General features: G+C 37.6%; 4 protein-coding genes across 21 annotated transcripts; all 4 read left to right on the top strand.

Moving 5' to 3' along the window:
• Positions 1-295: 295 nt before the first annotated feature.
• LOC135934963 (antichymotrypsin-2-like) lies at positions 296-10032 on the top strand. Of its 17 annotated transcripts, none has more exons than XM_065476972.1 (9): positions 296-477; positions 3637-3737; positions 3861-4043; positions 4097-4304; positions 4364-4578; positions 4638-4823; positions 4877-5015; positions 7623-7769; positions 9391-9584. In XM_065476972.1, exons 1-8 carry the CDS (start codon positions 390-392, stop codon positions 7757-7759), a joined length of 1257 nt encoding a protein of 418 aa, XP_065333044.1. In that variant the 5' UTR covers positions 296-389; the 3' UTR covers positions 7760-7769; positions 9391-9584. The 17 variants fall into 17 exon arrangements, with proteins under 17 accessions (XP_065333044.1, XP_065333049.1, XP_065333047.1 ...); XM_065476977.1 differs by lacking the exon at positions 7623-7769 and adding an exon at positions 7193-7341; XM_065476975.1 differs by lacking the exon at positions 9391-9584 and adding an exon at positions 9118-9338.
• A 216-nt stretch (positions 10033-10248) lies between these two features.
• LOC135934965 (antichymotrypsin-2-like) lies at positions 10249-14984 on the top strand. Its single transcript, XM_065476982.1, has 8 exons — positions 10249-10377; positions 11432-11574; positions 11644-11826; positions 11888-12095; positions 12629-12843; positions 12895-13080; positions 13127-13271; positions 13627-14984. Exons 2-8 carry the CDS (start codon positions 11512-11514, stop codon positions 13755-13757), a joined length of 1131 nt encoding a protein of 376 aa, XP_065333054.1. The 5' UTR covers positions 10249-10377; positions 11432-11511; the 3' UTR covers positions 13758-14984.
• A 966-nt stretch (positions 14985-15950) lies between these two features.
• LOC135934966 (serine protease inhibitor 3/4-like) lies at positions 15951-18252 on the top strand. Of its 2 annotated transcripts, none has more exons than XM_065476983.1 (7): positions 15951-16371; positions 16460-16642; positions 16703-16910; positions 17370-17584; positions 17646-17831; positions 17884-18027; positions 18095-18252. In XM_065476983.1, exons 1-7 carry the CDS (start codon positions 16300-16302, stop codon positions 18131-18133), a joined length of 1047 nt encoding a protein of 348 aa, XP_065333055.1. In that variant the 5' UTR covers positions 15951-16299; the 3' UTR covers positions 18134-18252. The 2 variants fall into 2 exon arrangements, with proteins under 2 accessions (XP_065333055.1, XP_065333056.1); XM_065476984.1 differs by having other exon boundaries at positions 18098-18231.
• A 2141-nt stretch (positions 18253-20393) lies between these two features.
• Positions 20394-24012, top strand: LOC135934964 (serine protease inhibitor 42Dd-like). The gene is made up of 8 exons (XM_065476981.1): positions 20394-20702; positions 21683-21780; positions 21840-22016; positions 22875-23079; positions 23132-23343; positions 23405-23590; positions 23642-23786; positions 23840-24012. Exons 1-8 carry the CDS (start codon positions 20687-20689, stop codon positions 23971-23973), a joined length of 1173 nt encoding a protein of 390 aa, XP_065333053.1. The 5' UTR covers positions 20394-20686; the 3' UTR covers positions 23974-24012.
• Positions 24013-24666: the final 654 nt, after the last annotated feature.

Genomic DNA, 24666 nt, shown 5'->3' with positions numbered 1-24666 from the left:
GCCCCTTTACTGAATGCGTGCGCACGCAACCGGTTGCAACTTCCATCAAGATAGACTTTTGCTTTTAAGATTGAACTACTCAAATGTTTACTTTCAGTTCTAGTAATATTAGACTTTTAAACATGTACGTATATTTATTTATTTTATTATTATTTGGCTATTAAAATCTGATTAAATCTATTTTTTCATCGAAAGTAATAAATCAAGAAGCCGGAATGAGTAAATAACCGGTTTAATGCCACGTACTCTTGTTTTTCCAACAATGACTCACTGACAGGCCAGGTGGCAACCCCGCCCACTTCCAGAAGGAAGTTCCTGCTTGTTTTCATAATCATCTGTTTTATATTGCGTTGTAATCGCCAACTCTGGATTATCTCACTCTTGGTGGTATGCGCAGTGGACAAATCGGAGAGCAGTGTAAACAGAGCCGGAAATCTGTTGTTCCCCAACTTCACCAGGTCGGAGGTCAGCTTTTGTGTAAGTTTCTGTCGGTCTCTTGTTTTGTTATAATTCTAGTTTGATAAACTATTTCGGAATGGATCGACGTATCCCACGTAGTACAATATCGTTAGGTGAATTTTTAAATTAAGTATATAGATATAATATGGCAGACTCACCGTTTTCGTCCAACTCTCACTTCTCGCTAGGATAGGGATTAACATTGAATCTTCCCATCAGAGCGAGAAGTGTGAGTGAGCGGAAAGTGTGAGTCCCCCATACATATACATGCGTACATATCATATAATAATTTTTGTGGAAACATTTTTCTCGGTGCTCAACAAAATATAATTTTATACCTACATACATACATATATATTGACATGATAATTGTACGAATTATTAATTATTCTGCAGTCTCTGTGGGTGTGTTAGAATAATTATTATCACATAATATTCCTTTTTTGATGCTGTGTTGGGCGTCGCAATTCGCATTCGTACGTGTACTCCTTTCAACGTGCCTGGTTTGTTGTCCTGCTCTCCCGTTGGCCTGTTAAAACGGTAAACAGGTTAGACTTTCAATTTTTTTCAGTAAATTAATCTAATCTTTTTTATCAAAGAGGGTTGGCCCAGTAGGCACTATGGTATATAATCGTCCTGGTCCCGGTAAAATAGCTCAACTTTCAACAAACGCCCAAATTTTCCTTGTCGAATTGATTATTGTTGCCCTTTTCTTGCAACAGCGCAGTTCCCGTTTAGTTGTTGAAAGTTGCGCAATTTTACCGGGACCAGAGGACGATACCGTTATTTAGAATAGTCCAACCTTTGTACTTGATATAGTACTATATAGGACTTTAAAAAAAGTCTTATATTTAGGTATCTTTATAACGGACGCGAATTCTACGAATCGCATCCACAACCCCCCTGCAAGTAGTACGAGAAATTGAGGTTGAGGTCAGCTGAACTGCAACGTTAGGTTTGTTTAATTTTTAATTTAACTTATATATTACAATTTTTTGTTCCTGCATGGGGCTTTTTAATGAAATACGTGTAAATTTTAGCCAGCCCGTTGGCTCGCATTGTTAAGGCATTCTCAGGAGTGTCAAAGCAGTTCGGGGATCTAGTACAGGCTGCCCAAAGTCAGAGATGGCAAAAGATGGTTAGTTGGGTGACTCGAAAGTAGCTAAACGGCGCTACTAGCTGGTTTTCGCACCTTCCCAGCGGCCTTCTGGCGTTTCAATGAAAATGCGAGGAGGCGAAAAGATGGCCACATTGGACCATCTGCGGCCACTTGGGCCCCATGGCGGTGTTATTGGGTCCCACGGGATGACGTGCTGTTAAAAAACCTTTTGAGCAGCCAGGATAGATGTCAGTCTTTTTAGCTTTTCGTATTTATCTAAAATCATTACATCGCTAGCAATTTAAAGGTATAAATGTTATGTAGGCTAAAACGGCACTTTTCTCTTTAAAAGTAAATAAGTGAATTCATTACAAGAAACATAAAATAATAATTATTTTAAAACCCCAGAGCCCTAGTTGGAAAAGTAATTAAGTGTTTTCGGTTGTTTACTCTGTTGGTAAGGAGCCCTAATTGATAACAATGGTTAGTATTCTTTGCTTTGACTTAGCCGTTGTATGATAGAATCGACAACCTGTAGCTAGTATGACACGTTATTCATTGTTTTGGACAGCGGGTCACCTTGGCAACTATCTTTTTGTGCCGCTGCACATGGGCTCACTCTATTTCGAGCAGTGAAGTGAATAATGATGAGTCCAGCAGTCTTGCGCATTTCTCGCTAACGCATTTTTTGGTTGTGATCTCACCGCAATAATTTCAGTTTAGCACGTCAGTACGTGAGGCTGGCGCCGGCTTTGAGGAAGTCGAATCGGTTAATTCACTATCTAAAAATTCCCCTTGACAGTTGGTCGCGGCTGCACCTTTGTTTATCTTGAACTACGCCTTTCGGACTTAAAAGAGTTGCTATATCAGCATCAGTGAGTCTTTCAGCTTTATCTTGCACGTCCCTCTTAAAAAACTGGTGAGTTTTTTAAGGTCTAATAGTAATCAACAAAATTTTAGGTTCAGCCAGCCGCGCTGCGCCGCCGGTAAAAAGGGTCAAAAAATTAAAATGTGCAGGAGAAAAGAATGTCCTCCGTAAAGAACCATCAAACTTTACGTTTAAAATATTGTCAGCCGCGCCAGCCGCCGCTGCCGGGCAAAAAAAAACGGATAAGTTGGTCCCGCCAGTCGCTGCCTTAAATCTCGCGGCTGAGACCTCTACTGATTTCGCTTTTTTACTTCTCTCAGCCGCCAAGCCAATATTCGGCTGCCAATCGCTGCTTAAAATTATGCGGCTGAGATTTCTGATCATTATTTTTATAGAGGCTTCATCCATTCGCAATGCGCCGCACCAGCCGACTAATCTTTGGTCACGTATTCAGCCGCCATGAATTTGGCCAAGCTGAGCCAGCCGTGCAAGCCACCGGCTTTAAAATCGAAAAGGGACGGAGAAACGTTGGCTCTGGCCCTTCGAACTGTTCAATTTTAAAAGTTTGTCAGCCGCACCAGCCAGCCGCCGCCTAAATTTACGTGGCTGAGATTTCAAACTATCTATAATTATCTATAACTGCCCCAATTCAACGGCTGCGTCGTATTGATTGTGTTTAGAGTGCTCTGCTTCATGCCAAAAATACTCGTACTAATGCCACCACCTCTGCCAAAATCTATAATAGCTGTTAAAAATGGAAAAAAACGCTTCACAGTTTACCATCTAGAATAAGATCGATAGCTTTCGGTACACACATTCTATATATACGAAGCAGATTAGATAAAATCGGCGCCAGAACACGTAATTTCGCATGATTCATTGGAGCAGTAGTCTACAAAATAATCAGTTCCACAGAAAGGAAATGAAGAAAATCAAATTCGAGTGATTGCCAAAACTTATGCAATCTAAAAAACACGGCCATTCTTTTCGTGGGAACAAAAATTAAACCTGACTGATTTGCTCTGTTCAAAGTTTTTTTTTCAAATTTATTTGCACTACAGAAACAGTGAAATCATGACAAATCTAATGTTTGTTCCTCTCAAATATTTATTCACGAGTATTTTTATCACAAACAGCGCTCTTTATCTATTTGAACCACTCCTTCATTTATCCATCGATGAATCATTCCCATTCACTCGTTGCATTACAGTCTTTCTTCTGTTGCTGCTGTTGATTGCTCCTGCAGCCATGGATACTCCATTTGAAGCTGTAGCGAAGGGAAACTCGGAATTCAGCCGAGAATTCTACAGGGTAAGATATACGTCCTGATGCGAAGTATTCAAATCAACGCGGATTTTATAATTTTTTCCGGCCAGTTTAGCTTTTTTCCTTGTTTGACCAAGTGGTGCATGATTTTAATAAAGTGTACTTTAGGTAGTGGCTGAAGCCGAGCCCGGAAACTTGGTTTCCTCGCCCATGAGTTGTCTGATTGCCCTGGCGATGGCTCACGCTGGGGCAAAGGGAGATTCGATCCCGAAAATCGCCAGGGGACTGCGTCTGCCTGAGAACATCACGGACGCTTTGAAGGGGCTCTCTGAAGTGGTACAACAGCTCAGGGTACGATTTTCTAGGGTAATTTAGGTTCGAGATTAACTTATTCCCGACAAAAGGAAGCGCAAAAAGTGGAGCTGTCGATTGCCAACAAGATCTACGTCAAGCAGGACTTCCCTATTTTGGAAGAGTACTCCACGGCTCTCGAGAAGTACTTCCAGGTTGAAGCGGAGAACGTCGTGTTCACTGACCCCTCAACTGCGGACAAGATCAACGATTGGGTCTCCAAGCAGACCAAGGATAAGATCCAAAACCTCGTTGATTCCAGTGAGTTAATTTGAATCAATTATAAAACACAAGTGGATTTTTTATATTTGCTTCTTAAGATTCCTTTGACGGCATGACTCGCTTGGTTCTGGTCAACGCCATCTACTTCAAGGGCCCGTGGCTGAAGCCTTTCAAGAAGGACAAGACTCACAACAGGCCCTTCTTCACCGACGAAAATAACAGCGTCGAAGTTCCGTTCATGTACCAGAAGACGCACTTTCCCTACAGGAAACTGGATGAGCTGGACGCCCAACTACTGGTCATGCCCTATGAGGTAAATCATCTCGGGATTACAGGAAGTGCCTATATTCTAGTCAATGATGTTTAATTAAGGGTCTTGAGCTGAGCATGGCAATCATTTTGCCAAATAAGAAGGAAGGCCTGAAAGAGTTGGAGGAAAAATTGGCCACTGCAGACCTCGGAGAACTCCTGCAATCTGGATACCCCAGGGATGTGGAGGTGTACCTGCCCAAGTTTAAGATCGAGACTTCTTTGAATCTAGTTGATCATTTGTCCAAGGTTTGTCCTTCCCATATATTTGGTCGAGTTTGTTTTAAATTGTTCTTGTTTAGATGGGGCTGAGCCACATTTTCTCTGACGACGTGAACCTGACCGGAATCAGCACAGCTGATGAACTGAAGGTTTCCAAAGTCGTGCAGAAGGCATTTATAGAGGTCAGTGAGGAGGGCACTGAGGCTGCCGCTGCCACAGGTAAATTTAAGTCAATACTTCACGTTGATGTCGTGCTTTGGCCGAGTTTGTGGCAATTTTCATTCACTAAAGGCTCAATCACATTTTTCATGCTTAAATTTATCATTTATTTGCTGCTCCAAAAGTTAAATCAGTTCTGTTAATACGGACTTCCTGGCGGAGATGTTACTTATCCTGGAATGAGACCATCGTCCATTTGACTTTAAACGATAACGAACCAATGTGGTTTTCGGAGGCAGTGTCACTCACCCTGCTTAGTTTCAATTAACTTTAATCCGTTAAAGCAATGAGTTGTTATAATAACTCGTCGATGAATTCATTCTGGCCAATTGTGACAGAGCTGGTGCTTTTCTTATTTTTCACGTTGTTTGCGTCATACTTTTGCCGCGTTGGTTTTTCCTCATTTTATTCAGTCTAGGCTCATCGCATCGTTTTGCATTTTAAAATTATTTTCTGCCCCAAAAAAGTTATGCGCTTGTGCGCCATGTTTGCTAAGAAGTGTGCGATGCAGTCGTTGATCGTGAATTGTGACCATCCATTCATCTTTTACCTGAATTTCAAAAGCACCCATGTTTTCGAAGGCAGAGTTACAAACCCTTCTTACAATTAGTTTGTGACTTGTAAGTTATTAACTTTCATTGGTTTCTTACTATTCATCCGGAATTTTTGTAGGTGCGATTAAAAATTAGATGTGCTGTTCTGTTAGCCTTTCAAAAACAATTTGCAGACCGTCCATTGATCTCCAATAAATATTAGTATTATGTGACGTCTTCTTAAGTTAGTTTTGTCATTATAGATCATTATTATTTTGTTTGATTTAATTTTAAAGTGAGATGCATTAAAACTACCACTAAACCACACTTAACTATATGCATCTTGTTTTTGCAACGATTGTTAATCCTAATATCAATGTGGTAATATTTACTCACATCTTTTATATCAAAACATCTTCTGCCCCTTAAGCCTTAGGCTTAGGAGGTTCAGCCTTTTTGCCAGAGCAATCGCCAATCGTGGAATGCGACCATCCGTTCGTCTTCTACCTCAATTTCAAACGCACCCATGTTTTCGGAGGCAGAGTCAGAAACCCTGTTTAGTTTGTGACTTGTAAGTCATCGATTGAAGTCCATCCCATACTATATTCTTTCGTGATTTTTGTAGGATTGATTAAAAACAGATTGAGCTGCCCCGTTAACCCTACAAGATTTATTGCAAAACCGTCCATGTCTGAGTGACGTTTCTTACTTAGCTATTTTTTCATAAATCGGCTCCTTTTTATTTTTTTAATACCAGCTATGTCGCAAAAGTTTTGAAAACTCGCTTTGCTACATTTTTCAAAGCGCCGTACCCAGCCGACGCCTTGCCTTGTTAATTGCGCTTTTCGTGAATTTCGCATCAAGCTTTTGCATCGTTTCTCTTTTCTAATTTCAATGTGGTGATTTTCATTCTGTAAAGACTATAAATTCCAAATAAACAAATAAACTCAATTCAATTCAAAGGCTAATTGCGACAAAAGTGCTTATTTTTCACGCTGTTTGCGTCATACTTTCGCCGCGTTGGTTTTTTTCTCATTTTATTCAGTAAAGGCTCATCACATCATTTTGCACTTACATATCAAATTTATTTTAAAATTATTTTCTGTCCCAAAAAAGTTATGGCCATGGCGTACTGTGCCTATTTTCCGATGCAGTCGCCAATCGTGAAATGTGACCATCCGTTTGTCTTCTACCTCAATTTCAAACGCACCCATGTTTTCGGAGGCAGAGTCAGAAACCCTGCTTACAATTAGCTTGTGACTTGTAAGTTATTGACTTACACCGGTTTCTTATTATTCATTCGGAATTTTTGTAGGTGGGATGAGCTATTCTGTTAGCCTTACAACGTTTTTTACGGACCGTCCATTTATCTCCAATAAATATTATTATTATCTGACGTCTTTAGCTATTTCTGTCTGATGCATGACTTCGTCAAAAGTCATTAAAGATGTTATTATTATTTAGTTTGATGTAATAATTATCTTATTGTTAGTTGATTCAGTCAGAATACCACTAAACCACACTAAACTATGTGCATCTTGCCTTTGCCAACTTTTTAATCCTAATTCCAGTGTGGTAGTATTCAATCTCTTAATTTTGAATTAAAACTCTACATTAATAACAATCCATTTTCTGCCCCAAAAGCCGTAATGTTACGCCTCGGATGCTCGCCTCTGTTGCTGGAGCGGTCGCCAATAGTGAAATGCGACCATCCGTTCGTCTTCTACCTCAATTTCAAACGCGCCCATGTTTTTGGAGGCAGAGTCTCAAACCCTGTTTAGCTTTTGCGACTTGTAAGTCACCGACTTAAATCCGTTTCTCAATTCTATTTCGTAATTTCAGTTGAGATTTTGAGGCCATTCATATACCTTACAAAGCTTTCCTATTTTAATATATTTTTTTTTAATCCAATTGCCTAACAACTATGCTTTTCTTGTCTTTCACACTGCTTGCGTCCTGCTTTTACCAAGTTTGTTCATTTCTTCTTTCAATGTGGTTGATCTTATATTGTCACAGTAAAGACTTATCCCATCATTTTGAATTCCAATACTAAATTGACTTTCTGCTCCAAAAGCCGTAAAGATCATGGCATTGTCGGCCCTTTTGCCGCAGAGGCTGCCAGTTATGGATTGTGACCACCCGTTCGTCTTCTACCTTAATTTTAAAAGCACCCATATGCTTTTCGGAGGAAGAGTCACAAACCCTGCTTAGCTTGAGACTTGTAAGTCATCGACTTAAATCCGTTTCTCAATAAATACTATTCATTCGTAATTTCAGTTAAGCTTTTAAAACCGTTCATATACCTTAAAAGCTGTCCTATTTATATATTTATTTTAAATTCAAGTGATGAGTGATTAAGTCTAATTGCCAAACAACACGCTTTTCTTGCTTTCACGCTGTTTGAATTGCGTCCTGCTTTTACCAAGTTTGTTCATTTCTCATTTCAATGTGGCTGATCTTATTGTCACAGTAAAGACTTATCCCATCATTTTAAATTCCAATACTAAATCGACTTTCTGCCCCAAAAGCCGTAAACATCATGGCAATGTCGGCCCTCTTGCCGCAGAGGCTGCCAGTTTTGAAATGTGACCATCCATTCGTCTTCTACCTTAATTTTAAAAGCACTCATGTGCTTTTCGGAGGAAGAGTCACAAACCCTGCTTAGCTTGAGACTCGTAAGTCAAATTTTGGGACTTGAATGAGAATATAAACATCAATAATCCATATTTTTTAGGTCATTTGATTAAAAAAGTGATGAGCTGTTCCGTTAACCCTACAAGATTAATTGCGGACCGTTAATTTAACTAGATGCCGCTTCTCACTTTTGTCAGCATTTTTATCAATATAGGCTTTAATTTTTAATTTCGATCTATGACTACATAATTTATGTGATGCAGCCTCTTTTCCTGTCCAATTGCCGCAAATCAATGCTTTTCTTGCATTTCTTAGCTGCATATTCGAATGTTTCACTTTCTCATCACCAGCAAGCATTTGATCAGACAATAAAACTTACTAATAAAGCTTAAAAGCTTTTTAATAATAATAATATCATATTTTATTGAATTTTGAGGAGAAACGATAATGTGTTATTTTGCATGCCCCAATTTTATTATTGTGATAACATTAGTGACGTGTTGTCATTCTGTCCAGCTGCAGTTATCAGAATGAAGCGGAGTGCCTTTGAAATTGACCGAATTGTTTTTGACGCTGACCACCCGTTCATCTTTAATTTGGTTATCAAGACGAACATATTGTTTTCTGGGCGCGTCCTCAATTTCCCAAACATGGCGATTGTGAAAGATGAACTTTGAGATGCTCGCATTATTTATTTTTTAATTTCGCAGGGCTGGAACAATGTATTAGACAATATAAATTAATGTGATACACATGGTGGAATAAGTTTTGAAGATTGAGACAAGCTTTTCTTGTATATTCATTCAATTATTATTATTATTGCTTTTGTTTGTCGTTGAACTGTAATTTCGCATCGTGCACGTGCATTTCTTCCATCTGACACTCTAGATTGTAAGGATTGTAAGAACTAAATCGATGACATTAAATTTTTGCAGCTGCCATTATCGCGACCCGCATGATGGCAATCCAGCCTCCGCCAAAATTCATGGCAGACCGCCCATTCTTCTTTGCCCTAGTCCAACAAAAGTCACATAATTGCATCTTCAGTGGCAGATTGATCAGTCCTTGAGTTCAATGCCGTCCAGTCCAATATATTTGCAGCGCTGTGCATTTGCTAGACTCTATATTTCAAATAAACACAAAGCTTGGCAAATAATGTTAATAGCTTTCAACTTGGAAGTTTACAATGTTTCTCTCTTTAATTTCAGCTGTGTACTCCGATAGCATTTTCCGCGGACCGTATTTGCAGTGCGACAGACCTTTTGCCTATTTCTTGACTCACCGCAAGCACCGATATGCTGCACCCGTTGTTCTTTTCTCTGGTCATATTATTAAACTACCTGTGACAAATAATGACGAATAATAAATAAATTCTGGCAACTGTACCGATTGCCAAAAACTATGTTTTGTTTTATGATCATTATTTTACAAAGTCTCATTTTTATTCTTTGACTTATTCATAGATGCTCGGACGTACATAAGGTCTGCGCAAAATGAGAAATGAAAGTTGAAAAGTAAATTTGTACAATGTTCCATAATATGAAATAGGGAAATCATGCCAGTACTTTATAAAAGTGTTTAATTGAAATACAAATCTTGCATGCCCAGAGCTGCTATATTGGTTTGCCCTTCGTAAGTCATTAACCGTCTTTTTGTGCACAAGATTTTGCTACTTATAAAATTGCGGTGATAGATATTATATATACGTCCTTTTTACCAAAAACACGTTCTTTTACCTGTCGCTTTGAGTAAAGTGTACTACTTAAATAATAAATAAACGCGTGTGTAACACATTATTCCAAATGTATTCATGATTGATCAAGTTGAATAAAACTTATTTAATTGGAAAATGCTAGGCTGTTTTTTTAAAACCTCCAGATCACTTCATCCAAGGAAAATTAGAGGCTTGTTCCTTTTTCTCTTATTCGAGGCTTATCTTTTATCACCTCTGCTCTCCTTACAGAACAATCCTGGGGAGTCAAAAAACTTTCGTTCCCGCTGTTGCTTACCAAATCTCCAGCCAATCCACGACAATGTTTGGACAGCGATAGCAGTAGCAGCTATGTTGAAAAAGAGGGAGTGTCCGCAGGAGTGTCGCGCGTCGCGCCTCTACAAAAGTCTTACTTTTATTTTAACAAAGTCTTGGGTGTCGGTTCTCAACGTATAGATACATGTGATCCTGATCGTCACGCCAGGTACGTTGTATTGCGGTGGAGGAATAATCAGCTCGTTGCGCCTTTTAGTGCCCGAAAAACCTTGTTTCACCTATAACATATTAAAAGTTGCGGCTGACGATATTATATATTATACTAATCAAAAATACTTCCCCCTTTAGACGTGGCAACTGATAAAGACTTATTTAATATTTGATAATATAGTGCTTATAAAATTTAAAGGTGAACTAATGCAGAGGAGAAAATCATCATGCTTTAATTTTATTGATGTAAATCTGATTTTTCTTAATTTTTCCTTTCTAATTTTATTTAGAAATTTGTGGTATTTAGAAACCTACTTCGTTTTTTGAACGGACCGAAGCCCCAATATATGTATTGCACCTTTATGTGACGGCTGATAAGAACGCGCCAATTGGAATCTAGTGCGTATAATATTGTGCACGCACACTCCTCTATGCTGGGAACTGCATGGAGAGTCTTTATTATAACTGCACAAATTAATTTCGTTCAAATGAAAAAAGTCTTACCCGCACCCACAACACACAGACCTTGTTTTTTTCATAGTTAAATATTTTGCAATTTTGATCAAGCTATTTTCATTTAAAATAAAATTAAATCTATATCATAATATAAACTATTTTAACATTTTGTATATTTTCCCAAATCTCTAAAACGATTAAAATAAAAGACATCAAAATTGAAATTAGGAAAAATTGGAGTAAAATTTAGATAAAATTATGTAATTAAGGCTTTCATGCAACACACGGATTGGAACCACCAACCCCCTTAGTTTCATATTTATTGAAAATATTACAGTTTTAAATGCAATATCAATATGAGACTTCACAATCATGAGACTTTGATAAGCGTCTAGACTAGACTTTAGCAAGAAAGTCTTATTTTCACGACTTACTTCCCGCGCGGTTTGAGGGTATAGTGAGTTATACATTTTCAGTGCAGAACAGACAGTTAAAATAATTTGTTTGCACGTCTTATTGTAATTTTAAAATCTTTATAACGACAGTACACAACTTTTTAAAAATAATTTAAATTATCATCTCAATATCTGTTTCAGATTGTGTTAAGCATAGCATACCATATTGGCCAACCCAACATTTTCAAATCTCCGCGTGAAGAAAATCAACCAAAATCAGCATGAGTACACCCTTTCAGAAGGTGAAGAGAGGGAACATTGGCTACTGTCAGAAATTCTCGAAGGTAAAGAAATATTGCATTTAATTTGCCTCGAATTCTGTTTTTGATAAATTTACCTATTAAATTTTTTAGGAGGTAGCCGAGGGCCAGAATGGAAACTTGGTCCACTCGCCGATCAGTTGTCTGATCGCTTTGGCCATGGCTTTGGCTGGAGCTAAAGGAGAGTCCATCCTGAAAATAGCCAGGGGCCTCCATTTGCCTGACAACCTTACGACAGCCTTGGAAGGACTGTCTCGAATGATGAAAATGTTTCAGGTAGACTTTTCAAAAGAGAAACGCTTTGTGTTGAAATTAAAACTAAAAGTCCACATTTTAGGAAACAAGAAACGTGGAGCTGGCGGTCGCCAACAAGATTTACATCAGGAAGGATTCCCCTATTGCTGAGGATTACTCTTCATCATTGAAACAGTATTTTGACATCGAAGCTGAGAACGTCGTGTTTATGGAGCCAGAGACCGTTGAAAAAATCAATGATTGGGTTGCCAAGCAGACCAATAATAAAATTAAGAACCTCGTCGACACGGGTAAGCAATTTTAAAGCAAACTAAAAAATACATTATCTTTTCCTTTAAAAACCGTCTATGACGAAGTTTCTGAGCACACCAATCGATTCTTGAGGGTTATTGAATTAGGTTAAAAGGATATTTATTCCGACCAAAAAGTCCAGCGCTACGTGCAAACTTTTTTCCCGCCAAAACAATATGGTTTTGCGAGAAGTGCGCATGCGTCAGAGCTGGTTTGAGCACTTGCAAAGAGACCGCCTGTACAAATGACTTCTTTGTCAGATCCAGCCAGCTCTAACGCATGCGCACTTCTCGCATATAGGTTCAAATAGTTTTAGCGGTAAAAAAGTCCTACTTGTGCTACACACGTCGCGCTGGACTTTTTAGTCGGAAAAACATCCAATTTACTTAATGCGACCCTCAAGAATCGATTGGTATGCTCAGAAACGTCGTTAAAGTTGGTCTTTAAAATGCAACGTGAGTATTATATGAACCACTAGTCCAAAATTTCCCTCACAGACCCAGTTAATATTTACAAAAATTTAATTTCATAGACTCCTTCGATACTTTCACCCGCCTCGTCTTGGTCAACGCCGTCTACTTCAACGGCACCTGGCAACACCAATTTGACGAGAGCCGTACACGCAACATGCCATTCTACATTGACAATGAGAAAACGGTCGATGTGCCGTTCATGTACAAAAACACCTACCTGCCTCACAAGAATCTTGAGGAGCTGGACGCCCAATTGATCAGCATGTATTACAGAGTAAATGTTTTGTTATACATCCTTGTATATTTTTTCATAGAAATGTTTCAGGGCCGTGACCTCAGCATGGAGATCATTTTGCCGAACAAGAGAGATGGTTTGAAGGAATTGGAGGAAAAACTGGCCACTGCAAATCTGAGCGAAATTCTGAACTCTGGCCTTGAGGGCGATATGGTGGTGTACTTGCCCAAGTTCAAAGTCGAGACCTCCCTGGATCTTGGAAAATATCTGACTAAGGTTTTCAGTCCATTTTGTGATTCTTTTACTAACGAACTTTGTTCAGATGGGACTCGAGCACATCTTCTCTGACAATGTCGATTTCTCTGGAATCAGTCCGTCTGGAGCGAACAACCTGAAGGTGTCGAAGGTCATGCAGAAGGCGTTTATCGAGGTCAATGAGGTTGGCACGGAGGCTGCAGCGGCTACAGGTTACAAAAGATTTGCTGTGTTTATTTAGCAAGTGGTTATGTTTTAAAATTTAGCGGCAGTTTATGTCTAAAATGAACAAATAAGATAATAGGACCAAAAGTTACTGTTAAATTTCAGATTTTGCCAAATGTCTCGAAAAGTTGAATGGCTTTAGCTGTATTTGTGGTGTGCCAATTATGAGCTAAACTTCCCTTATGGCGAAATAAGGAGCCAGTGCTTGATTATCATTAAAACTTTGCAGCCAATTTTCTCAGAAATTTAACTGGCATATGTAACCTAAGGAAATTTATCTAATTCCCAATTTTTAGTCCAAGGATTATAATAATATGAATCTATAATCTCTTTTGGTTGCAGCGATTGTCATGTCTGATGGCATGACGATTAAGAGACCACCATCCATTAAATGCGACCATCCGTTCGTCTTCTACCTGACTTACGACCGCTCCTTCGTCATTTTCGGAGGCCGAGTCACTAACCCTGCCTAAGCTGAGGGTGGTAAGTGCGAGGAAAGTCGGCTTGCATTCTAATTGCGGTATCACAGTTTTAAATATAATAACCACGTGTTTTATTTGTGCCTACACTTCTGCGTTGTCTATCTTTCAATTCACCAGTTGCATAAACCCTAAGTGTTCGAAGCCGCCAACAGATGGCGCCACCGTAGACTTTCGATTTTAAGGCACTTCCGCTGCGATTTCAGACTCAATCTAGCTACTGTGCATTCTTCAATTAATTTGCTATTTTTTGACATGCTGAAAACCAAAATCGGTTCAGCCAATCGCCGTAGAATCGTGAAAAACTTTTTTGAAATAAAAAAATATTTTCCAACGTTTCTACGGCAAAAGGCTGAACCGATTTTGGTTTTCAGCACGTCAAAAAAAGCAAATTAATTAAAAAAAAGCAAAATAGCTAGATTGAGTCTGAAATCGCAGCGGAAATGCCTTAAAACCGCTTAAAACTAAATTTTTAAGAAAGTTTGTGGTTGCGCCATCTGTTGGCGGCTTCAATAACTAAGGGTTTATGCAACTGGCCAATAGGCACAAAATAGTATATTTAGATTTGTTTTACAGTTGTAATGTAAGCTATAAAGCATAAATTATTCAACGATTGTTTTACAGGTCTAAGCTCCAGCTTCTCGTTAATAATAGAAAACAAAGTTAGCAATTGTAATACATAGGGACAATTGTTACTTTGTTTTCTATTATTAACGACAAGCTAGAGCTTAGACCTGTAAAACAATCCTTGAATAGTTTATGCTTGTAAATGAATAATTCTTGTTTAATGTTTGAATTAAATGTTTGTATGAAATTCACCTAGAATATGTAATTCTTTAATCTACCTTGCGTTGTTCTTGACCGAAAATTGGTTATTTCTAATTAAAATAAGAAAAACAATAAAATTTAAGAAATACTAATTTTTAGTATTTGAAAAATGCGATCCCTCGAGGTTGTTTTCATGTTGAATATAATTAAAACCAGGCTTCATCCTCGTTGTCAATGAAAGAGAAATTCGTCTTATTTATTCATCGACCAGTTAAGCCTAGTTTTAATTATATTCAACTAATTTTTAGGCTTAACATTATTCAGACCAGCTTCGTTTCAGTTATTTCTAAAATAATGATTTTATTCTGGAATAGTCAGTGTACATGTGACGTCAATGTGAAGGAAATAAAACTTAAATGCCTGCAAATGCAACCAGTGCCACTGTAGACTCTAGTACCAGAAATATGATTTTGACCCACACCCTTTTAATGAGAATTCTTCGCATGGAATAAATTGTTCCTCTTAAATTTTGAGCGATGAAACAAAAATTTAACTCGTTCCATTGCGCAAATGTAAAATCGCAGCGTTGAAATCTTTATTTGAGCTACCCTCCGCCAGGAAAATTCAACTTCATTAAAGCTGACTTGAAGTCAACGTAAGATTGCAACTATGCTTGCACTGTCTTTCAGTTTTACCCGGAAATATTTCGTTTTCAGAATTAATTATTGCATGTTTGAGGTCTCACAATTAGAGGCGTGAGCCGCCCAATATTTGTCTGCTGCTGGCTAAACCGGCTTAGCCGCCTAAATCTCGCGGACGCGGCGGCTCGCCTAATATAGGCTGGCTCACGGCGCGGCTCTGCACCCCATTCCAGAATTCTGAAATGCAAGTTCTGAAACGGGGTGCACTGCACCAGTCACAAACAGTAAGCTGCGCCGCGCCAGGTAACGTGTGCAGCCGCCGTGAATGTGGCTAAGCTGCGCCAGCCACCGGGAAAAAGGGTCAAAAACTGAAAAGTTTAGGAGAAAAAAATGTCTTCCGGTCCTTCGGGCCGTTAAGCCCTATCAAACATGTTTTTAAAATATTGTCAGTCCCGCCAGGCGCCGCCTTAAATGTCGCGGCTGATTGTGAGACCTCTATCCATGATCAATTAATATTGAGCTTTTTCGAGATCTGATTACAGAGTGGCTCTAACCATATGAGCATTTATTTCTTAATCCTTTTTTTAATATTGGGAAAGTTATGGAAATATTTTTATTAGGAAAGTATAAAGCACAACATCTTACGTAGAAGAGAATTCCTCAAAAGGCATAATGAATTAGAAAAGCGGCCTATTGTTTTATTCTCGTTTATTCTTGCTCTAGTCATATACAATAAATTATCAGGTCATACACAGCAAGAAAGGACAATAAGTACGAGCGAAAAATTGCTAAAACGATCAATCACTGGGGATATATCACGCTGCACTGAGCCGCAAAATACATTTTCTATCGCTGGTGGTGTTTGAGACAGGGAATACGAAACCTTTTTAAAATCGCCTGCTGAATGAAGTCATATGCAACCAGTGGTACTCCAGAGACAGCTATATTGTAAGAATTTGATAAAAATAAAAATTGTATTGTTTGTTCCTTTACCGACATCTTAACAATGCACAAAATGCATGTGTCCGGCATTTTACTGAGCATGGTTGAGAGCGGTGAAATTCCTTTAACACACATTCAACTCCATCGTCCATTTTCACCTTTCGACGTTGATTGCTCTTTCAGCCATGGCGGGCCCAGGAGACCCATTTGATATGATTGCACACGGAAACGTAGAATTCAGCCAAGAATTTTTCAGAGTAGGTTGTTTGTTAAGTTTTTAGAAAGAAAAATATTTTTCCCTACCACGAATAAAACCTACTTATTTATTTATTATAAAAATTTTAGGTTTTGAATCTGGCCGAAACTGGAAACGTAGTTGCTTCGCCCTTATGTTGTCTGATCTCTTTGGCCATGATTTGCACTGGGGCGAAAGGCAAGTCTAAAAATAAGATTGCTGAGGAATTGCGTCTTCCAGAAGACTTTAAGCTTGCTTTAAAAGGACTGAGAAAAATGATCAAGCTGCTCAAGGTAAATAAAGGCGTTTATTTAAAGGTGTGCGCAGTTCTCAAAATTGTAAGTCTCCAACAGAAGGCCCAAAAAATGAAGCTGTTAGTTGCCAACAGGATTTACATCAAGGACGGTACTTCAGTTTCAAAAACATTCACTTCAATTACAAAAAAGTACTTTGAAGATAAACTTGAGAGAATTGCGTTTACTGGCCCTTCAACCGCCGACAACATTAATAACTGGGTCTCCAAGAGGACCACAAAACAGATCCAAAACCTTGTTGATTCCAGTGGGTTATTTTTTTTAAATTAAAAGACATATATAAAACATGAGACGAAATGTCACGGGTCGAAGGACAAAATTGGCATCGCGTCAAGCAAACTGAATGAAATTTTCGCCCGGTGATCAGTATTAACAAGCCGATTTGCATACATTTCATTTTTTGACTAAATATTCATTTTTACGGGGTTTACTTGACATTTTTGACAAACTTCGAGACCTCTCAGTATCTTATCTCCCCGTGGTGCAACAATTTAGGTCCTACATACAGGTCAAGATCAAAGGTTAGTTTTTATTTTAATTAAATTAAATTGAAAATTTGATCTCATAGGATTTTGGAATTTTGAAAATGTGCCATGACATATGTGTGATATTTTGAAAATTTTAAAGTGGTGCCATTTTAGTTCTCCGACTCGTAACATTTCGACATGAGAAAAATATACACAAAATCCAATTTTTTATCTTTTAGATTCCTTTGACGATTCAACACGCATGTTTGTGGTCAACGCTATCCACTTCAAGGGCGTGTGGCTGAAGCCCTTCAAGATGGAAAATACTCACATCCTACCCTTCTTCACCGACGAAACCAACAGCATCAAAGTCCCGTTCATGCACCAAAAGGAACGTTTTCTTTACAAAAAAATTGATGAGCTGGACGCCCAAATGCTGATCTTATCCTACAAAGTAAAAATCTGTCTCTATGATTGAAATGCCTTTTTTAACAATGATGTGTGTAAATAAAAAGGGTCTTAAGGTGAGCATGGCAATACTTTTGCCAAACACGAATGAAGGCCTCAATGAAATGATGGAAAAGTTGGCCTCGGTAAATCTGCGTCCTATTTTGTTATCAGGCAATATTACAGCAGTGGAAGTTTTTCTGCCAAAGTTTGAGATCGAGACTACTTTGGACATCATCAATGTTGTATCAAGAGTAAATATATATTTGAAATTTGAAAAATTTTGTACAAGTTAATTGCCATCAGATGGGACTTGGCCATATCTTCTCTGAAAATGTGGACTTGTCAGGAATCAGCTCTGCTGAAGGCTTGAAAAGGTATCCAAATTCGTACAAAAGGTGCGTGTGGAGGTCAGTGAAGATGGCGTTAAAGATAATGCAACTCATTCAGGTAGCTGCATGTTGGCAAATGACAGCGATACATTTTTTTATTAATTATATATCTTTCTGAATTACAGCAGATTTTCTGGACCCTGAGAAAGCAGACAGTGGCCTAGTTTTTAAATGTGACCACCCGTTTTTATTTTTCCTAATTTTCAAATTCAATCATATTTTGATTGGGGGCCAAGTCACAAAACCACCCAAGCAACACATTTTTTAATACACATTAAATCGCTTTCATCATATATTCAACTTAATACCAAAATGGGAGTCATAGAAGAAAATCGAGAAGATCTACTGGCAAGATTTGTCGCAGGCTCTCAATTTTATGATGTAATTTGCTTCTAACATTTTTTTACTAGATTTAGATTTACAATGCTTGTTCTTACTATTTTTTTGCACTTTTTTAGTCTCAAAAATGGTTTACCTCTGCTCATATTGCAAGTACTACGACATTTTTCAATGTAATTTTTTAAAGAGGGAGAGCGGAAATCCAAGAAAACTTAGCAAGTCTATTTTTTTCAAAATTTTTTACGCAATTTTGGTTCAATAAAAATTTTTGAAGAAAGGTTTTAGAAATAACTGTTTGTTTGATTTAACAATTCCTTAATTTTACGATACAGCTTAATACACCAAGCATATAGTGTGTGTGTGTAGCTTTCCCATGAAAACATTTCGAAAATCGAGTATTTTAATTTTTGATGGGCAGTTTCATTTAGTAGTGCGTACGGAGGATAATTAAGAGAATGTTATTGCTTTAATTTTTGTAAAGATTAATCCCCAAAATCCTATTTTTACAAATAAAAAGCATTATTGATTATGTGATATTTTGGCTTCATTTAACGCCTGCTGAAGCAGCTGATAGGCAACCTGTGCTACTCTAGAAAGCAGCTTTGCATTGAAAATGGGTGCACTTCATAATAACATCAATTTTAAAATAGAAAAAAGTGTTATATCTTACGTCCAATTAACTTTTCTGCAGACAGAACAGGAGGCGCATGAATTAGGGCTGCAACCAGTACCCGAAACCGGTAGAGACCTTGATGTAGAAATAAGGAAAAATAAACAGCTCATTGATCGCTATACGCAAAGGAATAAGAAGTTTAATTTCTTCTCACAGATATTTTAACCTGCATTTTTTACCAAATGTAGCTGCAACTGTACCTATTATATCTACACTGCACACGTGCTAGACGTGTCAAAAACGTATTAAAATGAAATAATGGGCGCTATCATTTTGGTATATGTTCAGCATTAATTAAAAATAAATTCTATACAGCAATGGAAAGATTAGAAAACATATTTACGAGGCCAGCTCAACATATACTGTTCATTGCTGAGGAGTGTCATTAGTAGCGCAGGCATTTAAATCTCCACTCTTAAGGTATTTCATTTCACCTCTGTACAAAAGTCGAAAAATTATAAAATAATGTCAGGGGAAATTAAATTTTTGGATGTTCACATTCGTATAATAATAATAATCTTTATTGGCTTTTGGTGAGGTCATATACATCAGATGTGTTACATTCCAATAATATGCCCCCCAATTGCAATGCGCACACAATAATACAAACAAAAATCAAAGTTATGTTACAAATGCAAAGAATTCACCAGAATCGTAAAATTTCTTTAAGTGAAGAAATTCATTCAAAGCAACGACAAACTTATCGTATCGCGGCTCAAGCCGTACCGAAACTGGCAAAGCATTGTACAAAACTGCAGCACTTGAAAACGGATTTTGCTGCGAAATCATCAATTTCTGAGGCGCGCAATATACAATTCAGGCGCGCGGCGCGTTCCATGCCTATGCACGTCCCTGGTCTTTCTAAAGTAGGCGGGGTATTTTTTAACAACTGATTAACTTCAATACAGTTGAGTAGTTTCTTCACAGCTAGATTATTCCTCTATTTATATAAGCTGTGACTGTGAGTAACGCCTTTTTAAGATCAAGAGATGATGCAGTCACTGATCCATATATTTTTTTTTAATTTGACATGCATTTTGATCGACCCAACAATTATTTTCAACAAACATACTATGCATAACACTTTAGTCAACTTGATATTTCGTTTTGCAAAAAATAAACTTGTAGCACAGCCCATGAGTTTTTTTTTATTAATTTGACATTGAAAATGAGCCGGTATTTTATATCAATTATAGAGAACAATTCTCCGTCTCTTATATTTGCAAGAATCACACGATCCGACACATTGGTTAATAATTTAAACTTGTCTAAACAAACGACCTTTCACCTCTCATTTGCATAAAATCAGGTTTTCAAACAAGCAAGGAGGAAGAGGGGAACAAGTAAAAAGTAGCCTCGAAGCGCGCACCAAGTTATATATATTGCCGCGTTGTTTCTCTCTTGTAGCATTCAATGAAGCGTGTAAAGTGAACCGAGAGCAGCACACTGCTGTACTCTCTCAGGAACAGATTTATCGAAAAGTAAGCTTTGCAAGTCGCGCACTTTCCCTTGCGCAAAACCTGCAGGACGCCTACATGCGAGTTGCCCTGTGGAACCGAAAACCTGTGTTAAGACGAACGGCGCAAAATGCGGCGTGTGTAATATGAAAGCTTGATGGCCTTGGGTGGTCGGCACCAACTTAGCTCTCAGTCAGAGAAATATATATTTGAAGCTGTCGCGCCGCAGTTGCTCTGCGGGGTCCAACATGGGAGGACTCAAAGGTGAGACACTACTTTTATCACTGATTTTTAGGCTTATTTTCTATTTTTAAAAGTTAAATTCAATTCATTTAAACACTTGACAAATTTTAATGAAGATTTAATAATATCAAATAATTATATTCTTCTTTAGAGTAGGAAATTTATATATCTGACTCTTCCGACAAAAATAATAGACGACTATTTTAAGACAGTTTTGTGTTTGCAAAAATTCCCCCTTTAAACTCATTTTTTAACAGCACAAAACAAACAAAATTAAAAATTGTGTTTTGAATAGCCTTGCGTCTGAATGTTACATTGCAACTTAGAAGCGCAACTTAAATAAATCACTCTCAATATAAAATCATAGTTATTTTTTAATAGAACTAGGAAAAACACAAAATTTATGTTTCTTGAAAAATATAGCAGTTAATTTTTAAAGGCAACCCGATTATTGAAATAATTTGGCGTTCTTTTAAAGAATTATCAGGCTCTACAAGAGAATTTTTAGATGAATTTTTAGCAGTTCCAGATGGTTCCGGGCTTTAATAGACGGTATGAGATGATTTTAGTTGCGTGTTCGTATTTCTTTGGTGTCTTATAAGTAATTCAACCCACAGAAAAAAATCGGTCGTCTTAAATTCCATCTCCAAATGATTTTTTTTTAATTTCTATTAGGTTCAATAATAAAAAAGAAAGACCATTTTTTGTTCCAATTAAAATTTTGCAGATTAAAATTTAAAACTCTTATTTTACCACATTTTCTTGGCAATTTCGATTCCGTTCACCGAGATCTATCGAAACCTTCTGAGAAAACTCAATGTTGAGAAATAAAATAAAATTTCAAGTAAAGAGACAGTCCTCGCCGTTTAAAAAGCATACTAACTTTGCAGTTATTTTCTAAAATTGTTTAGCGCTTCCTTTTCTTCAACAGAATTCTTATGCAAAACTCGCAACATGGATTTTATAGGGGTTTGCAATAAATATTTAATTTGTTCCAACAGTTGTGATTTGCGCCCTGCTTCTCACCAGCTGTGCAACGGCAAATGACTTCGAGAAAATCGTGCTGGGCCATCAAAATTTCGGACGAGAGCTGTTTAAGGTAATACGCGATTATCCTTCTCAAACCAAATGATTAATGAGCCAATTTGTATATTTTAGCAATTCTCGACAAGTCAAGGCAACGTTGTCGTTTCGCCTTTGAGCGCTTATCTGGCGCTGGCACTAACACGGCTTGGTGCGAAAGGTGCGACCGAAGGTGAACTCAGCCAGGGACTCGGTCTCGAATCGAGTAACCAGCATGATGCAGGCTTTTCCAGTTTGTTCAAGAGCTTAGAGGTATATCATTGACATGCGAATTTCTAATGAAAATTGTTCTTTTTTGTTTTCTATAATTGTAAGACGAAGAAATGTCACGGATTTAATTACAAAATCGGCATGAGAAATTCAAACAAATTTGCTCCAGGAGTCGCTTGTAACGAGTAAAAATATGTTTCGACTTTTTTATTTTTTTCCATTTTTACTGGTGTCATGGAAGAATTTAGGAAAACTTTAAAAACTCAGTATCTTATTTCCCCATGGTGGAATTTCAATTATAAGGTGTGCTTTGGATTCCTCTCGCCAAGCCCGATCGAACTGACACTAACTTTGATGCCCTAAGTCAAGGTCACAGGTCATCTCTGCTAATTTTGACTTTTGATTAATTTTGGGAATGTGAGTTCAGGATTTTGGAATTTTGAAAACGTGCCTTAAAGTTGTCTGATGACATGGGTGAACTTGTGTGAAAATTTCAGAGTCGTGTTATTTTTTGTTTTCTAGAAATTCCACCTGAAAACTAAAAAAACATGAATTTTTCGACTTTTTCTTATTTTGTAAATATTTGCAAATCCAAATCTCGGGTTCTGACCGTCAGAATTGCAAAAGCAACACACCGTTACACTGGTCAGCTCAAGTGATTAAGGGGTGCTTACCCTCCACCCCTTACATCCCCGTCCTTCTATTTCCTATTTCAATAGCAAACATGCTTGTTCAGGGCTTACAAATATTTTAAAATATATTGAACTACTTCAAAATTACCATCCCATATCTCATAATTTCAACATTTCTCCGACCTACTGTGACATTTCATCAGATGTAAAATAAGAAAATAAAATTTGACTTTTACCATAAGTTTGACTAATTTTTCTTTTCTTCTAGACTAAAAAGGATTTGAGCAAAGTTGTGGTGGCAAACAAAATTTTCTTGAATGAACAATTTAGCCTCTCACCGACTTATAATGAAGGGGCAAAAAGAATTTTCCACACAACGGCTGACAAGCTGAATTTCAAGAACACTGAGTCTATCGACATTATCAACAACTGGGTTAGAAACGTTACCAGGCACAGAATTCACGGCATAACTGGTAATTTTCAAAATTAATCAATAAACATTATAAATAAACTCTTATTGTGTAGATAACCTCAATGGGGACGCAGAGGTGCTCATCCTGAATATGCTGTACTTTAGAGGCCCGTGGCGGTACCAATTTTACGGTCCCTCTCAGCCCAGGCCTTTTTACGTGGACCAAGGAAATGCGGTCGATGCTCAATTCATGTCGAAAGAGGACTACTACAAATACGCTGATCTGAAGGATTTGAATACCGAACTTATCGAGCTTCCATACAAAGTATTTTTTAAATAATTAAATATATATTTACTGAATTCAATACGATTCTTGAAATTTTCAGGACCCGGATTACAGTTTCGTGATTCTGCTTCCCAAGGAGAAGAACGGACTGAGACAGTTGGAAAACTCAATGCAAAGCATTAATATCGAGGAACTCCTTAAAAAGGCTGTCGATGAAGAAATCACGCTCAATTTGCCCAAATTCCAATTCCAGCTCGCTACCAGTCTGAACAAACCTTTGCAAAACGTAAATAAATTAACTCGTTCGATTTTGATTATAAAATTGTTTAATTTGCAGATGAACATCAAAAGCATTTTCAGCGACAACGCTGATTTGAGTGGTCTCACTGGCACAGCTGGCCAAAGGCTGCGAGTGTCTGAAGTTTTCCAGAAAACACATTTTGGAATTAACGAAAACGGAACTGAAGCAGCTGCCTCTACCAGTAATGGCTTTAAAAAAGAATAAAAGTAGCTCAAATTATCGATAATTTTGCAGGTATTCAAATAGTGGCCATCTCCGCAAAGCTGAACGAGCACATTATCACTTGCGACCGCCCCTTTTTGTTCTACTTGATGCACAAGAGGAGCATCACCCTCTTCCAGGGTCGTGTTGTGGACCCAAGATCTTAGAGTTGAATCAGATTCAATAAAATATTTCTTATACGTAAAGGTGCTGCTTTGATTTGTTAAAAAAAATCCAAAATTATTTGAATACTAATTAATAGGTAAAAGTGCTGGCGCTGCATGGAGACTACTCCAGTGAAAAAAAATTATCGATCAAATTTTATTTTAATTGAAATATTGTCGTGAGCTGGTGCCCTCTGCGTTCACGACGTGTCCCAACAAATATATTTCGTTTGTTTCTAGCTTGACAATTTTAAATCTAGTTGGTTTATCAGCCAAGAAGTGAGATTTACATTTTTACGATCAGTCTTTTAGTAAATTTTAGTCGTTTTCATAATTAAAACAAAACAATACAATATACCAACTATTGCTTTTGTTAATATATATTTTTGCACCACCTGTATAGTTCATCTCTGTTGACACACTTTGTAATGTAAGCATCAAGGTGACCCTTTTATAGTGATTAATAAAATACTGTAAAAATTAAAAGGTGGCGATATCGCTCTGCCTCTGTTGTTCCTGACTTGAATTAAAATAATAAGACAAACACGAGAAAAGATTAAAATTGAAAGCAATAAAAAATTATCCTCCTTAGGGATGCAAGGCTGGACATCATACAGAGAGTGACCGGCTTCTCACACTACGATCCTTTTCATCTATATATATCAAGAAAAATTAATTTCTTTTAGCTGTCAAAGC

The sequence above is a fragment of the Cloeon dipterum genome, chromosome 2, assembly GCF_949628265.1.
Source record: "Cloeon dipterum chromosome 2, ieCloDipt1.1, whole genome shotgun sequence".
NCBI classification, from domain to species: domain Eukaryota; kingdom Metazoa; phylum Arthropoda; class Insecta; order Ephemeroptera; family Baetidae; genus Cloeon; species Cloeon dipterum.
Note: the sequence above shows the minus strand (reverse complement) of the source record. Positions and strands in the feature narration are given on the sequence as shown.

Coding starts and splice junctions, on each gene's coding strand:
- LOC135934963 (XM_065476962.1), top strand. CDS start 390: ATGCGCAGTGGACAAATCGGAGAGCAGTGTAAACAGAGCCGGAAATCT. Junction 3,738..3,860: donor TCAGCCGAGAATTCTACAGG/GTAAGATATACG, acceptor AGTGTACTTTAG/GTAGTGGCTGAAGCCGAGCC. Junction 4,579..4,637: donor TACTGGTCATGCCCTATGAG/GTAAATCATCTC, acceptor TGTTTAATTAAG/GGTCTTGAGCTGAGCATGGC.
- LOC135934965 (XM_065476982.1), top strand. CDS start 11,512: ATGAGTACACCCTTTCAGAAGGTGAAGAGAGGGAACATTGGCTACTGT. Junction 11,575..11,643: donor ACTGTCAGAAATTCTCGAAG/GTAAAGAAATAT, acceptor TAAATTTTTTAG/GAGGTAGCCGAGGGCCAGAA. Junction 13,272..13,626: donor GGAGGCTGCAGCGGCTACAG/GTTACAAAAGAT, acceptor TTTTGGTTGCAG/CGATTGTCATGTCTGATGGC.
- LOC135934966 (XM_065476983.1), top strand. CDS start 16,300: ATGGCGGGCCCAGGAGACCCATTTGATATGATTGCACACGGAAACGTA. Junction 16,911..17,369: donor CCAAAACCTTGTTGATTCCA/GTGGGTTATTTT, acceptor TTTATCTTTTAG/ATTCCTTTGACGATTCAACA. Junction 17,585..17,645: donor TGCTGATCTTATCCTACAAA/GTAAAAATCTGT, acceptor GTAAATAAAAAG/GGTCTTAAGGTGAGCATGGC.
- LOC135934964 (XM_065476981.1), top strand. Junction 21,781..21,839: donor TCGGACGAGAGCTGTTTAAG/GTAATACGCGAT, acceptor TGTATATTTTAG/CAATTCTCGACAAGTCAAGG. Junction 23,787..23,839: donor TGAAGCAGCTGCCTCTACCA/GTAATGGCTTTA, acceptor ATAATTTTGCAG/GTATTCAAATAGTGGCCATC.